Below are 18,994 nucleotides of genomic sequence, written 5' to 3' on the forward strand. Positions count from 1 at the left end.
AGTCCGTAAACAGTCCATAAAACAGTCCATAACTGCAGGAAACTGGATATCTAATGCAGAAGAATGAATTTCATTTTATATTTTTAAAATATTTATTTGCTCATTTAGGCAGAGTGACAGAGAGAGAAAGGGAGGGAGGGAGAGATTTCTTATCCTCTGGCTCATTCCTCAAACAGCTACAACAGCTGGGGCCAGGTTGGGTCCAAGCCAGAAGCCAGGAGCTCCATCTTGGTCTCCCATCCCTATGGAAGGCACACAAGTACTTGGCCTATATTCTGTTGCTTTCCCAGTTGCATTTTCAGGAAGCTGCATTGGAAGTGTAGTAGAAAATACTCAAACTGGCACACAGATATGGATTGCTGGCATTTCAAGCTGTGAGTTAACTCACTGTGCTACAATACTTGACCCTTAGTCTCAATTTAAATTTTTACTTCTACTTTGCATTGGGTAGAGATGTGAAACATCAAATGTGTTCAGAAAAGAGATTTTTAAAAAAGAATTGTTTATAGCTGTGTATAGGTACTACATCCCTGAAGATCCATAGTGTTCAACCTATAGTGTTGCTTATAAGCAACTTCTCCTTGAAGAAGCTGGAAGATTCCCCTAGAAGATTTCATTCATAGGTGACATTCATGGTGACAGTCATCCATGCTCGTATGGCTATTAGTGACCAAGTCAGTATTTTAGAACAGGTCTGACTACCAATCTGCTTCTCCTTTCCTAGGGGACTTGGTCAAAGTTTCTTTTTCACTTTTATGTACTTTCCATGTCTCATTCTGAATCATATGTTAGATGGACTGAAGCCAGAGTTAATAAGTTGCTTTGCTCATGGTAGGTAGGCTAAGATTCCTGTTTAATTTTCCCAGCATTTTCTTTCCTTTTGTAAATAATTGTGTTTTGATTAGTAAGGACAAACCAGAGATAAATAAGTAAATTATTGACATTAAATAAAATGAATATACAAAAGTAAAAATATATGAGAGTACTTTCAAAAATTTATGGAAAGAAAAGTTTATTTTTTGCAAAAAGAATGAAATCCATGGATGTGAGGAGACTTAAAAAAATTCATGAAAATATATATTAATAAAAGTTTCACAAATTTCAAAAAAATTTTCCCACAAAATAAGCTCATCTTTGAATTTCATTATCAACAAATTTTGTGAAGCCTCTCACATTTCAAATAGTATTTTAAATCTGTCCAGTATATTAAGGATATAACAAGTATTGACTTACCAGGCCGGCGCTGTGGCTCACTTGGTTAATCCTCTGCCTGCCGTGCCAGCATCCCATATGGGTTCCGGGTTCTAGTCCTGGTTGCTCCTCTTCCAGTCCAGCTCTCTGCTGTGGCCCAGGAAGGCAGTGGAGGATATCCCAAGTACTTGGGCCCTGCACCCACATGGGAGACCAGGAAGAAGCACCTGGCTCCTGGCTTCAGATCGGCACAGCGCGCCAGCCATAGTGGTCATTTGGGGAGTGAATCAAAGGAAGGAAGACCTTTCCCTCTGTCTCTCTCTCTCACTGTCTAATTCTACCTGTCCAAAAAAAAAAAAAAAAGTATTGACTTATCTAGCAACAGTTTGAATAATTCCAATTGCCATTTCAGGTAGGAACACAGATAAGACTTGAAGCTTATCTAGTAAAATAAGGACTTAGACCATCTTCTGCTGATTTCCTAGGCACATTAGCAAGGAATTTGATCAGAAGTGGAGCCACCAGGACTGGAACTGGCACCCATTTGAGATGCCGGCACTGCAGGCACAGGCTTAACTTTCCACACCACAGTCAGCCACTTTTTATACCACAGTCAGCCCCAGTGTTTTGTCATGTCTAAAATAGTATTGGAGGGGGCTGACATTGTGGCACAGTAGGTTAAACCCCCTGTCTGTGACACCGGCATCCTATATGAACACTGATTCAAGTCATGGCTACTCTATTTCTTTTTTTTTTTTTAAGATTATTTATTTATTTGAAAGTCAAAGTTACGGAGAGAGAGAGAGAGAAAGAGAGAGAGAAAAATATTCCATCCGCTGGTTCACTCCCAAATTGGCCACGACTGAAGCTGTGCTCATCTGAAGCCAGGAGTCAGGAGCCAGGAGCCAGGAGCCAGGAGCTTGGGCCATCTTCTACTGCTTTCCCAGGCCACAGCAGAGAGCCGGATAGGAAGTGGAGCAGCCGGGACTCGAACCTGTGCCCATATGGGATGCTGGCACTGCAGGCGGTGGCTTTACTCACTACGCCACAGCACAGGCCCGTACTCTATTTCTAATCCAACTTCCTACTAATGTGCCTTGGAAAGCAGTAGGAGATGGTGTAAGTGTTTGAAACCCTGCCACCCATGTGGAGACCCAGATGGAGTTCCAGGCTCCTGGCTTTGGCTTGGCCAGTCCTCGCTGTTTGGACATTTGGGAAGTGAGCCAGAGGATGGAAGATTTCTTTCTCTCTCTCTCTCTCTCTCTCTCTCTGTAACTGTGTCTTTCAAAATAAATTTTAAGGGCCGGCGCCATGGCTTAACAGGCTAATCCTCCACCTTGCGGCACTGGCACATGGGGTTCTAGTCCCGGTTTGGGCGCCAGATTCTATCCCGGTTGCCCCTCTTCCAGGCCAGCTCTCTGCTATGGCCCGGGAAGGCAGTGGAGGATGGCCCAAGTCCTTGGGCCCTGCACCCGCATGGGAGACCAGGAGAAGCACCTGGCTCCTGGCTTCGGATCAGCGCGATGACTGGCAGCAGCGGCCATTGGAGGGTGAACCAACGGCAAAAAGGAAGACCTTTCTCTCTGTCTCTCTCTCTCTCACTATCCACTCTGCCTGTCAAAAAAATTTTTTTTAAAACAAATCTTAAAAAAACCCATCTTAAGTAGGATTGTAATGCAAACTATTTACTCTTGTTATTAGAAAAATTCTCATTTTTTTTCTGGAATATGAATCATAAATAGTTTTGCTATTTGTTATGTTGATGGTGTTCTACTAGTAGAATTACAGGGTCATATGGGAAGAGACAATGTCAACTACTTTGTTTTGGGCACATATGTTCTCAGTAAAGAAATATTATTGACTGAATCTGTAATCTGAGATATAGGGTTGCAAAGAATAAACTAAAATTTTCATATGTACTTCTTTCTCTACTGCCCAAATCAAGTTAGTCATGAGTTTTTTTATTTGATTTGGGGGAAGAACTGATATGTTGCCTCCCACATATACCCACACACTTATCACAACAAGGTATTAACACAAATATCAATGGTAGTAGCTATCATTTATAAGATATAATAAATATAAAAAGATCTTTACATTATTTTCTCTAATCTTCACATCAATCTTTAAGGATGAAATTATTTTCTTTTTTATTGCTCAGTAACCACATCAAATTCCCTAACCTGTAAGGTCATACAACTAGCCAGTGTTGTGCAATATTTAAGCATGTGGGTTATGATGTCATAGAGTTGTGTATTCAAAAATCCATCTTCAATTTTTACTGCAAGTTGCTCTGCCTTTCCAAGTCTTCATTTCCTGACTATAAAATGAGAATTATAATTTTTATCTTTTCATTGTATTACCATGTGAATTAAATGATATGCTCAATAAAAAATGCTTAGCAAAGCTTAATACATATTGGAAACATACACACACACACACACACACATACAGACATGCAAGCTAACACCAAGCTTGTGTTTCCAGTCATGCTGGTTCTTAAAAACTCAAGCTTCCCCTTAGGTACTATGCTCTGTCTTCATCTCTAGAGTTTTCCTCATTTATCTGCCTTTCATAATCTGATTAATGTTTGTTCCCTCAGACCACCATTTGAGCAAACACCATTGGATTCTGATTCATTCTTCAAGTCCATGGATCGCTGCTTTAAACATCATCTGTACCTCCCAAAACTAAGCTATATCCCTGTAGAGTCCTATATATTCTTTCTCTAGGGTTATTTGTTGCATATTATAATATACAATATATGCCTAACTATCCACGTCCACCAATAAAGCACAAAAGCTATGTTCTTTTACTCAATATCCCTCCATATTCAACACAGGGCCTGAGACATGGAACATGCTCAACAGATATTGGGGATAACAAATGAATTGAGGCAAGGATGCATGGAGGAAATTGCTGAGCCACCAGTTCTGTCATCCGAATGGATATTCCAAGTCATAGTATGCAGGCACTCTGTAGAAAGGAGAGTCAGGTACTCAAGAAACATACTACCATAGCTCTGTTTACCGGGGTTCTCTCTCATGAAACAATGTACGAACTTAAATGTTGAAAGTTGAAGAAAGCATTGAGTTGGAATAAAAAATTCCACATTTGCCCTTATTTTCCACCCAAGTCTTCAGGAGTCTCAGTTTATCCTAGGCTTTGTCAACAACAGACTCATAAATGGCAGCACAATCTGCAGATCACTCAAGGTTCCTCGAAGCACATTGCTCCTGAGGACAGTCTTTATCACTTGCAACATTATATTGTATGTTCTAATTCAGTAATCCTTGGAGTGTATCATTTTTACCAGGTTTTACTCCATATGGGAAATAATCCCACAAAATTTGTAGGTCGTATTAGAATCCTCCAGAAAAACAGAACCAAAAGGATGGATAGATAGATAGATAGATAGATAGATGAGAGGGGATACATTAGGGGAACTGGCTCTCATGATTATGAAGAATGAGAAGTCCTACAATATGCTGAAGAACTAGGAAGTCAATAGCACAGCTCAATCCAATTCCAAAGGCCTGAGAACCAGGAAACCAATAATGTGATTCTCAGTCTGAAGCCAAAGGTTTGAGAATCTGAGGCCACTGATACAAGTCACAGAGTCCAGAGGCCAGAGAACCTGGAGTCCAAATGGCCAAGGGCAGGAGAAGATGAATGTCTCAACTCTGGAAGACAGAGAGCAAATTCACCTTTCCTCTGTCTCTGTGTTCCATCTGGGCCCTCACACACACTGGGTAAAGGAGGACCTTCCTTACTTGGTGGACTAATTCAAATGCTAATCTCTCCAGGAAACCCTCACAGATGCACCCCATATCAGCTATCTGGGTACCCCTTCAGAAGTCAAGTTGATACCTAAAACTAACCATCAAATGGGCACTGTTTGAAAGTTCCCCTTCATCTCCCCAAGTAAAATGGACGACACATCTCATCCTAGACCAGTGTGTTTCAACTCTGGCCATCCTTTAGAAAGACCTGGAAAACTTTTAAAGCATACAAGAGCAGACAAACTGTCAATTCCACCTCCTCCATCAATTAATCAGAGCTCAAGGGGCCCTTCCATTAAGTGACTGTAATGTAAAGTCTGCATGGGAACCACTATGCTACCAGTTTACCAGCATCAGTCAAAAGTTGGTCCAAGTAATGCAGAAATGTTCAAACTGTTTGTTACAGGCCCATGCCGAGTTAAGTACTGAAACTGAGAGGAAGTACCTCTTACTTTGTTTGAAGAGCTGGAATAAACACTATAGTCTGAGGGATTTATAAAATACAGAAAGTCTATTCCTCACAGTCCTAGAGACTGGTATGCCAAGATCATGGTACTGGCAGGTTTGGCGTCTGGTGAGGGCCCTATCCTGGTTGATAGAAGGTGTTCCCCAGTGTGCCCTTAGTTGGTGGAAAGGACAAGCTAGCTCCTAGGTCCTCTTTTACAAGGACCATGAATCCCATCCCTCAGTAATCCATCCACATAATCTAATCACCTCTCAAATGCCTCCCACTGGTGATTACACCATTACACTGGTGATTGGATTTGCAAGCAATATGTTTGGAGGAGACACATTCAGACCACAGCAAAATGTATGGGAATTTTTACAGCAACGTGACAAGTAAGTTTATGTCTGTTGAATCTAGTTTTAAAAATAGATGAAGTAATGCCAAAAACATTCCAAAGAAACATTTTGATCTCCCCCCACCCCACAAAAAATACCTCTGAATAATTACGTGTCCACCTCGGGGAACAAGGGCACACTGGTCTCCTTCTTTGAGCCACTAGCTTTGCAAGCTGAACACCAAGGCCAGTAATTAATTGTTCAGGCAGAGCTTTCTGAGCACCAGGGCACAAGAGGGTTAATGAGTAGGAGTGGGGAAGGTGGGGTTACAAACCAGGAACACATGCCCTCCAAGTTAGATTTCTTTCTGTTTAATTGCCCTTAAAACACACCCACTCTCACATAACACGGAAGGTGAGAGCTGAATGAAGTTTTCTGGGTAATGGCTTGAAATGTTTTCCTTATGAGAAGTGGTGTTGAGTTACAGCGTGCAGACCGAGAACGGGGAGGAGAGAAGCATCAGCCCCAACCAGCCCCCCCTTTTCTTGGGCTTGTAGGAAGGTGGGCAAGGGTTCACGGAGAAAACACAAGTGATAGGTTGAACTATCTAGTGGCTGGAATCGACTGCTCTTGGAATGACCTAAGGGCAGTGTTTACCAGAGTTTAGCCAGGACCAGCTGAGCAGGCACAGATGCTCCACTGTGAAATGCCACGCAGGCAGAGACTGACAAGCAGTAGGAGCTGAGCTTTTCCCTCCGACTGCTGTTTCCTGCTGTGTTCAGGGGAGGGGGTGCTCTCTGGCAACTCTGCTGCTGCTACTTCTACTACTTCGGCTTCCTCTCCACTCAAGGTAAGCAGGCTCCAAGGGAGGGCAAGCTGCAAGGGAAGACTTTGCATCATGAACAAGATCCGAAAGTTTTTCCGAGGAAGTGGGCGAGTCTTGGCATTTATATTTGTAGCTTCTGTCATCTGGCTGCTCTTTGACATGGCAGCTCTCCGCCTCTCATTCAGTGAGATCAACACTCGGGTCCTCAAGGAAGACATTGTGAGGAGGGAGCAGATAGGATTCAGGGCTCAGCCCGACCAAATGAAGATCCTTTACAGCAGCCATAAAGAAGTAAAGCCTCCACTGAGAGGACACGGGAAGGGGGCGTGGGACAAAGAGCACTTCAGACAGACTGAGGAGAGAGTGCTCAAGGGTGAGAAGGACTTGCACCAAACCCAGCCAGAAAGGAAAATGCAAAATGCCCTGGAAGGGGGCAAAGTTTTGCCTTTGTGGCATCCTGCCCAACTGCAGACCCACCCAGTGACTCCTACCAATCAGAAGACAGAAGGGAGACTCATCAGACCTGAAGCCTCCTCCCGCCAGGTGGCAACAAAGGAAACCGCAGCTCAAGGGGCTCAGAAAACCCCATTCAGAGCAGCCGGAGGAGCTCCGTTGAACAGAACATCAGTACCCACAGGACCTGTTGATATAAAACAGGAGGACCTAAAGAGTCCCAGTCCCAGCAGTGACACATCAAAACAAGCAGCTGAAAAAGACCTGAATGGGACCATCGGCCTTGCAACTGACCTGTCAAAGCAGCAGTCACAGGCTGTGGCAAATGAGAGGACACACCCTGTCAGCCCACCCGTGCCAAAATCCAGTGAAGCCATAACCTTAAGGAAAACTGAGACTCAGAGTAAGGAACTAAAGGCAAATAAACACAAAGCCAGTAAGGGTCTTCCTTTTTCCAAGTTCCTTGCCAATTCCAATCTCCTAAAGAAACAATCTATTAATGAGACACAGTTGGGAATCTTGCCAAAGGATGATGGGACTGAAGTGGCTCGTGCAAAGAAACTCAATTTCTCTGAAAGCCGTGTTGTGATTATAACCAAGGAGGAGGAGCTGAAGACAGATACCAAACAAGTCCCCAACTCTAAAACCAAAATTTTGTTTCCTAAAGTCCTGGGTGCAATCCAAAGTAAACACATTCCCAGGAGTAGAAGTCAGGCATCTTTTCCTTTACTCGCTTCACAGAGAGCCACTGTGTCTCAAACCAACCAAGCCTTAGCTAAAGGGACAGCACCAGCAAAAATCAACTTCACTGCCCAGGCCCAGCCTGCAGGACACAATCAAAGTCGAATAGAAGCCCTTTCACCAGAGGACAGTGGGATGCACCAAGTGTTGAGAATTGATGTGACACTTTCTCCAAGGGACCCCAAAGCCCCAGGTCAGTTCGGACTGCCTGTAGTTGTTCCCCATGGAAAGGAGAAAGAGGCAAAAAGAAGATGGAAAGAAGGAAACTTCAACGTCTACCTTAGTGATTTGATCCCAGTGGACAGAGCCATTGAAGACACAAGACCAGCTGGGTAAGATCCATTTCTCTTCTTTCTTCAACCCCAAGTACTTTGGCTTTTTTGTAGAGAGGGTTTATTTCTAGATAATTAAGGATGGTTTTGGTCACTTAGACAATTAAAGCAATATTAATCACTAGATGCCTTTCCAATCTGACTTCAGCATACTCATTGCGTTCTTTCTGTAGTAATTTCTCTGAGACTTTGACCTTCACACTGTTTGGCTCCTTTTCCATTTCCTTCACTGTTTAAAACCTGTTGAAATGATTAGATGAATTTAATCCACAATAAGGTATATTGGAATGGTAGAACTTAAAGGGAAATTTTGTTATAACAGTGACAATGAAATGAATCCCCAGTTTTGGAACTTTTCATTTTTAGCAAGTTTGTATGAACATATTTGAGAACAGAGAAGGAGTCTTCTAGGCATCCCTGGAGTATCTTTTTGAGCAGAATTCTGCCTAGTGATAAGTAGTGATAGCCGTAACAACAAAGGAAGAAGCAACTATACTCCCTAAAATTTAGTGTGTATGTAGGAATGGAAATCATTTCAGAAATTTCTCATACACAGCAATAAGAACATTGGAAAAAAATCTGCCAATAACTAGCAAACACCTGCAGGAGGTCCAAGAGTACAATAATAATGACTTATATTTGTGGCATGTCACTATTTACAAAAAGTCTGAGTGCATTTGGAAAACTTCATAGGAGCCCTGAAAAGGAGGTGGCAGTTATGTTTCAAATTAACAGATGAGGGTGCTCAGAAATTTTGTCATTTTGCTAGAGGCAGGGCAGCTATAAATGGGCCTGCATTAATTAGTTCTTGAAAGAAGCAAATTCCTAGAACTCTATCACCAAAGGTGGATCAAATAATAGACAACTGTTTTGATCCAAAAACAACTGAGTTCCTGGCTCTTTTTGATCCACTTTTAAGTGTGGGTACTTTGTAGCCATATAAGGAGGGTTCAATAGGTTCACAGAAAAATAAAATTAAACAATAAGTTTATTATGTTACATTGGGAAAATATTCGAAGTACACACAAATGAAGTATCTTTTTAAAAATTCATGGAAATGCATATTATGTAAAAAAATTGCAAGAATTTCAATTTTTTTGCAAAAAAATGTTCAAATAGTAGTTATAGGAATCTAACTCTTTGAAGAGCTAATTCATAAAGGACCATTTAGAGTGGCACAACCTTAGGAAAGTTACGTAACTCCTGAGCATCCTCATCTTTCGATTCCAACCACAGTGCCAGCCACCAAACCTAAAATGACCTTATCTTTTAATTCCACCTTCCCAAGATTTTTTTGAAGTACCCTCATATATGCTCAGTATGTCTGAATGTGTATACAGCTTCAAGTGTGCCTTGATATTCAGTTCCATGAGCTGTACAATGTTATTCTGGGGCCTGGAATATAGGAATATCAAGGTTGAGACTTAACACATGTGGTATATAAACAGTGGCCTTGCTTGACTTCTGTAGAAAATTTTCCTTTGTAATCTAGGTAGCCAGTAGCGGTTTAGTCAGTATTGCCAGGAGGAAGGCAAATATGCATGTACCTTTATTCTTGTAAGACGAAACTCTTCATTGTGATGTCAACTACAATCAATCCCTTAGTCACTGGCAAATGACGATCACCCGGTTACTAACTGCCTGTTTATACCAAGCACTGTAGCATTTTTATTCCTCACTGTAGTGATACTGTTAGCCTTTAGGAGAATTCAAAATTATTCAAAGATGAGGAAACTGAGAAAAGTGGGCCTAGATGAATAAGTACTTTGAAGAATTCATTCCCTATAACTACATCACCTGGTGGATCAAATCAGATGTATTAATTTGATTCAAATACAATGAGGTTCCTGTGATCATGAAGCTAGTAATTGCATAGAAAGGATAAAAATCACTCCCCAAATTATGTTGTACTATCTTCCATCTCTTGCTGATTACCCCTGCCCCAAATCCTTAAAAATCATGCTGGACCCACTCTAACTGGAGAGCCTGTTTATTGGAATATCACATATGCCAACTTTGAATGCAAAATGCAGAGGCATGAAACAGCTGTGACACAGCTGCCTTTTCACAGGCCCTTAGTGTCACGGAAGACTGCTCTGGAATCAGACAGTGCACAGGAGCATGAGCTCCAGTTCTAAGCCAGAAAAAAGGAAGTGCGCAAGCATCATAAGCGAGTAATAATGATGTTATTGGCCGGCGCCGTGGCTCAACAGGCTAATCCTCTGCCTAGCGGCGCCGGCACACCAGGTTCTAGTCCCGGTGGGGGCGCCGGATTCTGTCCCAGTTGCCCTTCTTCCAGGCCAGCTCTCTGCTGTGGCCCGGGAAGGCAGTGGAGGATGGCCCAAGTCCTTGGGCCCTGTACCCGCATGGGAGACCAGGAGGAGCACCTGGCTCCTGGCTTCGGATCAGTGCGGTGCGCCGGCCACAGCGGGCCGGCCGCGGCGGCCATTGGAGGGTGAACCAACGGCAAAGGAAGACCTTTCTCTCTGTCTCTCTCTCTCACTGTCCACTCTGCCTGTCAAAAAAAAAAAAAAAAAAATGATGATGTTATCATCTATGTGATTTATGGAAGGTGTGGTGTCTCCTAGGGCTTGTTAGTTTCTGTAGTTCCTTCTGTGATGTTTAGCCTGGCAGTCCAGGAAAGTTAGAATCAGGCTATGTCTGCCTAAGGAGGCTATCCAACCGCACAAAAAACTGACACGTGTGCATGAATGATGAGTCAAAGGGCGTGTGACCTGGCCCCCTCCCTCTTATCACACAACCCACCTTGGCTAAATATAGGCGGCTCAGCAAGCTGCAGGACTGATCATCTGCTCCACAAACAGGATGGAGGAGACTGTCCAGCCATCAGAGAGCCTGCACTTGGGTCCTTACCCTTAGTATTTACAGCCCTTCTGTGCTACTACTCTTCCTTGAAAGAGGATCAATTAATCTGCTTTTTATCTACCCATTCTGACAATGAACATATGTAAATGATGTATTCTTTAAAGAAAACACCAATGAAAAGCATTTGATTCATAGGGTTGATAAGATTTGAAGTGACTTTTTTCAGTTTAATTTTATTTATTTTCACCTTTGCTCAAAAAGTATTTGCAATAGCATACAAGAATGCATCACATACTAAGATTTGCTTAAATAATCAATATTAAAAATCATCATAAAGGAACATCTGTTGTAAAATATAATAAGAAAATATGTGTGTTGGGGAGGGCAGATACACAGAGAGATCTTTCATAAGGACACAGGAGGTCTAGCCTTAAAATTAGCTATAGTACCAGTCCATTGGGGTCTTTAAATTTCAAACTTGATGGAGATCCCTCCCTTATTGCCTTTTCATTTCCCGCAATCCACTGCTATAAATTAACACAGTAGCTGACATCTCATAATTGCTCACTGAATAAAGTTGCACCACAAAAAGGATAAAGTCCATACATTTATTATATTCACTTACATTCAATTCCTCTCAGCAAAGATCATAAATAGTGGCTAATTATTATTGCCTTATGAATGAACAACTGATATACTAGGATAAGATTAAAATTAGGAAGTAGTGAAGTTATACATACTCTAACTCCATTTATATGAATTATAAAACAAGAAAAGGCAATCTTTCCTGGTAGCAATTAGAATGGTGATTTCTTATGTGAGATATAGAATCAGTGATAAAGAGTGTAAGGGAATTTTGGGGGTAATGAGAATGTCCAATAGTTTGACAACAATTGTGATTGCACAGCTGCATATATTTATCCCAATGAGTTGAGTTGTTCACTTCCAGTCTGTACATTACATTGTATATAAATATTACATCAATAAAATACCGTCACATTGCTCACTCAGACATAAAAAACAAAGCAACGGAGACAAGACAGTTTTCCAAGACAACTTTCCCTACTCCAGTTCTGCATCAGGCTCCTTTTTTTTCCAGACCTGTAATTCCATAGTTTCCCGTATGAGTCTCAAAGAACTATTCCATGATGCAGTCCCACCATGTTTTCCAAAAGCACATGAACTCCTTTCTGCGGTGTTGCTCACCATGTCGTTTTCAGAGCTACCTGTGTTTTCCATCCCTGTGTCATAGCCATAGACATAGTGTCCAAGGTGGCCCCTCTGCATAATGATCCTTTGCATACATTGTGCTAATTGCCAGGCTCTGGCATTTTATTAAATCGTTCCTTTTCAAGACTCCCTCTGTCCTTGCCTTGCCTGGTACCCACATTCAGATGCAACATTGCTCGACATCCAGCTGTAGCCTTCTTCCACCTGGACTGTGACAAAGCTGTGACCTCCAAGTTCCTGTGAGCTATAGTACATAGCCCTCTTTACTGAAACGTTCTTTGTTCTGAGCTCTTCAATATCTGGAGGCTTCAGCATCTGTTTTGCTTTCTTGTTGAAAGTATAAATTTCTGAAAGAAACTCTGTCTTGAGCTTTATTTCATATTCCCTTAGCACTGAGCATAGTGCTATGCACTCAGTGACACAGGTTACACGGTATGGGTTTTGAAGGTGTGCTTTCAGAAACTGATTTTACTTTAAAAAGTAAATGAGAAAAAAAAAGTAAATGAGAGGTAGCAATTCAAATGAAGTTTACAATAAATCTTCTGATGAAGATACAATATTCATTTTGAATACATGGAGTATATTCTATCTAGTAAATACATCTTGTTTAATACTATGATCCATTAATTAATTTTTATTTAATTCATTAGTCCAAATATTTATTGTTTTGATTTTTATTTTAATGTTTTGAATTTCAAGAGAGGAAATTTCATTATTTTATTTATAAGAATGTTTCATGTCAATTAATAAAATATAATTTCATTTTTCCCAGAATTTTTGTTTCTAAAATATACCTAAAATGCTCTTTTGTCAGTCATTTTAAAGTTCCATATACAAACTTTGTTTATAAAAAAGCTAACCCTGGGCTGGCACCATGGCTCATTTGGCTAATCCTCCACCTGCGGCACGGGCACCCAGGGTTCTAGTCCCGGTCAGGATGTTGGGTTCTAGTCCCAGTTGCTCCTCTTCCAATCCAGCTCTCTGCTGTGGCCTGAAAGGGCAGTGGAGGATGGTCCAAGTGCTTGGGTCCCTGCACCCGCATGGGGGACCAGGAGGAACCACCCAGCTCCTGGCTTTGGATCGGCGCAGCGCCTGCCGTAGCGGCCATTAGGGGAGTGAACCAACAGAAGGAAGACCTTTCTCTCTGTCTCTCTCTCACTGTCTATAACTCTCTCTGTCTCTCTCTCTCACTGTCTAACTCTGCCTGGCAAAAATAAATAAATAAATAAATAAATAATTTATAAAAAGAAGGCTAACCCTGGGATTTGTTACTTACAATCTTTGGAATTTGCCCATCAGCAGTAATCAATACACATGCACACCCATATGCAGATTTTGCTGAAATGTGGTCCAATCTGCTGAAAACTCAGGACAATTCTACTTGGAGAAATCTCTCTTTTGGCCCGCAGCTATAGTTAAGGTGAAACTCCAAAAGTGAACTCTTCCTGATCTGAATTTAGAGAAAAATGAGTCAGAGGGATATTTGCTGTTAGCATTCAGTTTTAACTTACAAAAAGAGTTACAGCATGCTTGTTTACCACCACTATGCCATCATAGCCCCACTCAATTGGTTAATTTAATGCTTTTCCTGTAGAATTCTGCCAAGCCTCTCAATGAAGCATTTAAAAAAAAATGGGTCTTTATTCTGTTACTCCAGAACAGGGAATGTCAACCAATAATTTGATTTCTTCCTACACAGCTAAAGAGAGTTTTCTTTGAACACATATGAAAAGCAAAAGATAGCACTGTGCATTTACCACAAACCCATCTAAATTACAGAGGGGAGAGGAAAACTGTCTGGAACCTTAATTTTGACTCTAGTAAGGTCAAAAACTATAACTGAGTTATGAGAGAATAAAGGAGGAAGATATGCATGGGGAGGAAGGAGAGAGCACCTATGCTATCAAACTTTGGTCTTCTAAAAGATGATCAGGCTGGGAGAAAGAGAAACTTTAAATGAAGCTTGAATTTTTATTTTTATGTGCTATGAGTATTTTAATTGATGTAATTAGAATGCTTTTGTGAGTAATAGTGACTGGAGAACACTATCTAAAATGGATTACATAAGTGGTTGGTTTCTCTCTGAAACACCAGCCAGGAGTGGGGACACATCTCACAAGATGAGTTTGAAAGGGCTGCTTCTTGCTTTCACTCTTCCAATGGATGACAACAACACAATGACATCTGTTACATAGTGTGTGTGTGTGTGTGTGTGTGTGTTTGCAGGTGTGCATCAGTGAGCTCATGCGTATTTGTGTGTCAGGGCACGATGCTCTATTTCACTGAAAAATCAGGTAAAAGAGCAGGAAATAAGAGGAAAATTTGTTTAAAAGGTCCAAGTTAGCCTACAAGAACAAAAGTTAAATATGTACAAGAGATGGTTACTGAGCCTTTGTATGTTTTTATTTAATACACTCTCCCCATAACTAGGGCAATAATAAGGAGAAAAATGATCATAGATGAAGGCGAAACACATTTCTACTACTAACTCAAGGAGAAGAAAACAGTTGCACAATGCCTAATTAATGTTAAACTGAGAAATGTTAAAGCAAATCAGTGACTTATTCTTCCTAAATACTGTCAAAGACCTAGAAATACTCCTGAAAGAGAGTAATTAGCAAATGTAGGAATTCAGCCTGTGTATACTGCTTTTTCACACCTAACCCAGGGCCCAATTTAACCACCAGCCTTATTTTACCTGGTTCCTTTTGTAATAATGCAATGGCTATTCCTGCCCAGAATGTCACTTCCTGTTTGGCTTTCCTAGTGACCCATTGAAAACAGAAATTCTGAATAGGGGAACATTTTTTTTTGTTTGTTTAAGGCTCAGAAAATTAAGGGCAAATAGCAAGGTTTAGAAGCTCTACTTTGTTTAGTTTGCTTTTTTTTTTTTTTTTTTTTTTTTTTTTTTTTTTTTTTGACAGGCAGAGTGGACAGTGAGAGAGAGACAGAGAGGAAGGTCTTCCTTTTGCCATTGGTTCACCCTCCAATGGCCGCCGCGGTAGCGCGCTGCGGCCAGCGCACCACGCTGTTCCGATGGCAGGAGCCAGGTGCTTCTCCTGGTCTCCCATGGGGTGCAGGGCCCAAGCACTTGGGCCATCCTCCACTGCACTCCCTGGCCACAGCAGAGAGCTGGCCTGGAAGAGGGGCAACCGGGACAGGATCGGTGCCCCGACCGGGACTAGAACCCGGTGTGCCGGCGCCGCAAGGCGGAGGATTAGCCTGTTGAGCTACGGCGCCGGCCTAGTTTGCTTTTAAGACAGAGTTCTTTAGAGTCCCTAAGAGGGGAAAAAATCTTTATTATTCCAAATTCAGGTACTTTATAAATGGGTCATGCTTTTAAATTGTTGGTATATGGACAGATGTGAGAAGTAATATTATATAGAAAATGAGCGCTTACAAAGGCCTTTACTACCTGCTTTCTCATTAAAACCAATCCCTGAAATGAATGCCATCATCATCCCAGGTTTACCCATAGAAGAGGCAAGACATACAGAAGAAGCTGAAGTTTCAGTTTGTGGCAGACAATGCAGCAGGTGGCAGCGTGTTTCATTCCATGTGGCATTTGCTCCCTGTTTATCTTGAGCCCACACACCATGCCAGGCAGCTGGGCCTTTCATCTTTCATGTATGTCATTGCCTTTGATCCCCGAAATAGCCTTGTCAGGTTGATCAAGTTCATAAAACAGATGAAAACAAAAACAAAAACAAAAACAAAAAAAAGGTGAGCAAGGAAAAGCAAAGTGACTTACCTAAGTGCCCACAGGACACAAGTGGCCAAATTTGTTCCAATAATGTCTTTTGATTCTTCTTCATCCAGAATCATTCTACTATACTGGACTGATGTCTCCCTGCCCCCTGCCACTCTCCCTTCATAGCAGCTATCACCACCTGTCACCTTGCCACAGCTCTCTGCACCTAGGGAAATCCACCCCTTGCTGAGCTTCACATGTACAACCATGCTTATTATGTTTTAGCAGTAATGTGTATCTGTGTTATATGCATGTGTATGTGTGTGTGTTTGTGTCTGTGAGCATTTTTATTCAAATCATCCTCACAATGGGACTATGAAACAGAACTCTCATGTGCTTTACAGATGAAAAAAGTGAGTCCGCTACAGGACAAATAATATATGTGCTGTCCCAGTAAGCTAATAGCAGATTTGGGATTCACAGGAAAACTTCCCAACTTCAAATTTCAATACTCTTTCCACAGGATACAGTTCCTTCTTCCTTTGTTTGCTTATAGTCATATGATTTTGGCATAACTTTCTTCCTGATACATAGCTCAGAGGTGCATGAGGGTAATTAGTTTTGCATGATATGTAAGTAGTCATAGAAAAATATATAGGAATAATTTTCTATACAGGAATAAGCAATGGATTTTCTTTAAAACTGCCCTATTACCAGAGTCCATGAATGAACAGATATCTCTGGGCTACTACTGCATGGTGCAGCATCAGAACATGGTCCCTGGCTTCAAGGTCCCATGGCTTCATGTATAGCAAAATGCCACACTGAAGCACAGGGTACTGCTAGAGGAAGGTAGGGAAAGGCTGGATTGGGCCTGCAAAAGAGAAGAAGCAACTGAGCTTTAACAAGAAAAGGAAGAAAGTTGGAGACGTTGGGGAAGGGAATAAAAAGGCAGATTGGGATCCTGAACGAAGTCTGCCATTTGGTGGAGGAGATTGATGAGAACATAAATAAAGCCATAGGAGTAAGCAGAGTCCAGATCACTCAGGACTTTGTTAAGGTTCTTCAAATGACCATGGGAGAAAAGTTAAAAGTTGTTTTTAAGGCTTCATTTATTTGAGAGGCAGAATGAGAGAGAGAGAAAGAGATCTTCCATCTGCTGGTACAGTGTTTCACTTCTAAAATAGCCACAAAGGCCAGGGATGAGCCATGCCAAACCCAGGAACCAGGAACCCCATTCTGGTCTCCTGCATGAGTGGCAGGTACCCATTCTGCTGCTTTTCCAGGTGCCTCAGCAGGGAGCCTGATCTGAGGCTGAGCACCCACTGAATGGTGCCCTGATTTGCTTTGATATTGATATGCTAAACTGTTGTATCACAAAGCTGGCCCCAAGTTAAAGATTTTAAAGACACAGAAGGAACTACTTAATTTGCCTTTTCTTGGTAATCACAAACCTAGATGACAGGGCTTACAGGAAAATACAGCTAAAGTTTGTGTAGAAAATCAACACGGTATGTTGATATCGCATGAAGACTCGAAAGTGCTATCACCGAGTCCTTTATATTACAGAGAAAATATGAAGAGAAAGCGACTTGCCCAAGGTCCCACACAGCAGGAGAGATAGAACTAGCCCAGGGTGCCCTATCTCTAGCCAGTAATATTTCTGCCAACACCCTCTTCTGAGCTTCTCCCTCCCATCTCAAGGTCACTCTGGCAGCTGCTTGCTCAAAATAGACTGTTCATGGGTAAGTGCTGATGGGGTGGTTCATATTTCCAAGCCCAAGTTCCATTGCTGTGATGGATCCAAGGGTACCTCAGGAAGCACACTTCTGGTGGACAAGGCCTCTGGAATAGAGGTGATTTGTGTGACTTAACACCTAGAAATTAGTAACCAGGTGATTCTGACTGAATGTCAGGGACATTCTTCTGCCCAAAGAAGAACAGAACAGAAAAATAAAGTGAATTTTTATAGCATTATAATCTTATCAGTGAGAGGAAAAAAAGCTCCAGTAATGCTAAGGTCCTGGGGAAAAGAATATAATTTCAGGCAGAGCTCCTCAGATGGATGCTTGATTCTCTTTCTGATGCTTCCAAAGATACCAGAGCTCAGGGACTGAAGGCCCCTGTAGGCTCACATGAAGACTGTAGTTGAATTGCAAATAGAAGCTGAGAAAATATTCTCCTCGACCTTCTGTTCAAAGCCGTGAAGATTGAGACTTGGCCCACATAGTGCATTTTGACTCTCTTGAAATGAAATGAAAAATTCATAGAGATGAGAGAATGTTATCGTTCCTTCAATCTCCAGATCCGAGACTGTCTTTATTTGATAGACTACACTAAGTTCCAGTTAGAGGAAGGGCATTCAGCACACGGAAGCCCAAAGGGCAAAACACATCACTTTCTGAGTCTCCTGATAGAGGACTGAGCACCTGATAGATTCAAACTAAAGGACGGTCTGGGAAGAGGGTAGAATGCCCAGCCAAGATGTGTGTATTTGCATTGTGGATAATCACAGGTTCTCACAGGGGTTGTTCATCACAAAACTTACCAAGTGTTCAAATTACCTCAACAAATCTTCACAGTCATTCTGTGATGAGGACCTTGTAATCCTCAACCTACAAATGAGGAAACTGAGTCTCTGGATGGTTAAGTGATTTGGCCATGGTCATGCAGCCAAAAAGTAGCAGAAAGGATTCAAAACTTCAGTACACTCACCATCTTTCTTAAGACGAGAATCTTTTTGTCCTGCCACAGTAACATATCAGCTACCTGCACCATGGTCAAATTCTTCATGCTAGAGTCTCCAGTTGTCTGGAGTGCTTCGATTGGTTACAGTAACCTAAGCCTAGACTTCTTTCAAGCAAAATAGATTGGATTAATTTTTAAAAGACTGTTATAGCAAGATATATTTCTTTGAAAGGCAGAGCTACAGGGAGGGGCAGAGAGAGAAAGAGAGAGAGAGAGAGAGAGAGAGAGAGAGAGGGGAAGGAGAGTGTTTTTCCATCTGTTGGTTCATTCCCCAAAAAATAGCAATGGCCTGGGCTGCAAAGTCTGGGGCTGTGCCAGCCTAAAGCCAGGAGTCTGGAACTCCATCCAGGGATCCCACCTGAGTAGCAGTTACCTGAGTACTTCAGCCAAC

At 41.8% G+C, this 18,994-nt stretch overlaps 1 protein-coding gene across 1 annotated transcript in view; it reads left to right on the forward strand.

Annotated features, from left to right (window-relative positions):
* The first annotated feature begins 6,242 nt into the window (after positions 1-6,242).
* The window catches only part of GALNT5 (polypeptide N-acetylgalactosaminyltransferase 5), a 59,717-nt gene continuing 46,965 nt past the window's right edge, over positions 6,243-18,994 (forward strand). Inside the window, exon 1 of the mRNA XM_062199840.1 lies at positions 6,243-8,108. Within this exon, the coding sequence (XP_062055824.1) occupies positions 6,655-8,108 (1,454 nt within the window). The 5' untranslated portion in view covers positions 6,243-6,654. The remainder of the gene's footprint in view (positions 8,109-18,994) is intronic.

Source organism: Lepus europaeus, chromosome 1 (genome assembly GCF_033115175.1).
Source record: "Lepus europaeus isolate LE1 chromosome 1, mLepTim1.pri, whole genome shotgun sequence".
Taxonomy (NCBI): Eukaryota; Metazoa; Chordata; class Mammalia; order Lagomorpha; family Leporidae; genus Lepus; species Lepus europaeus.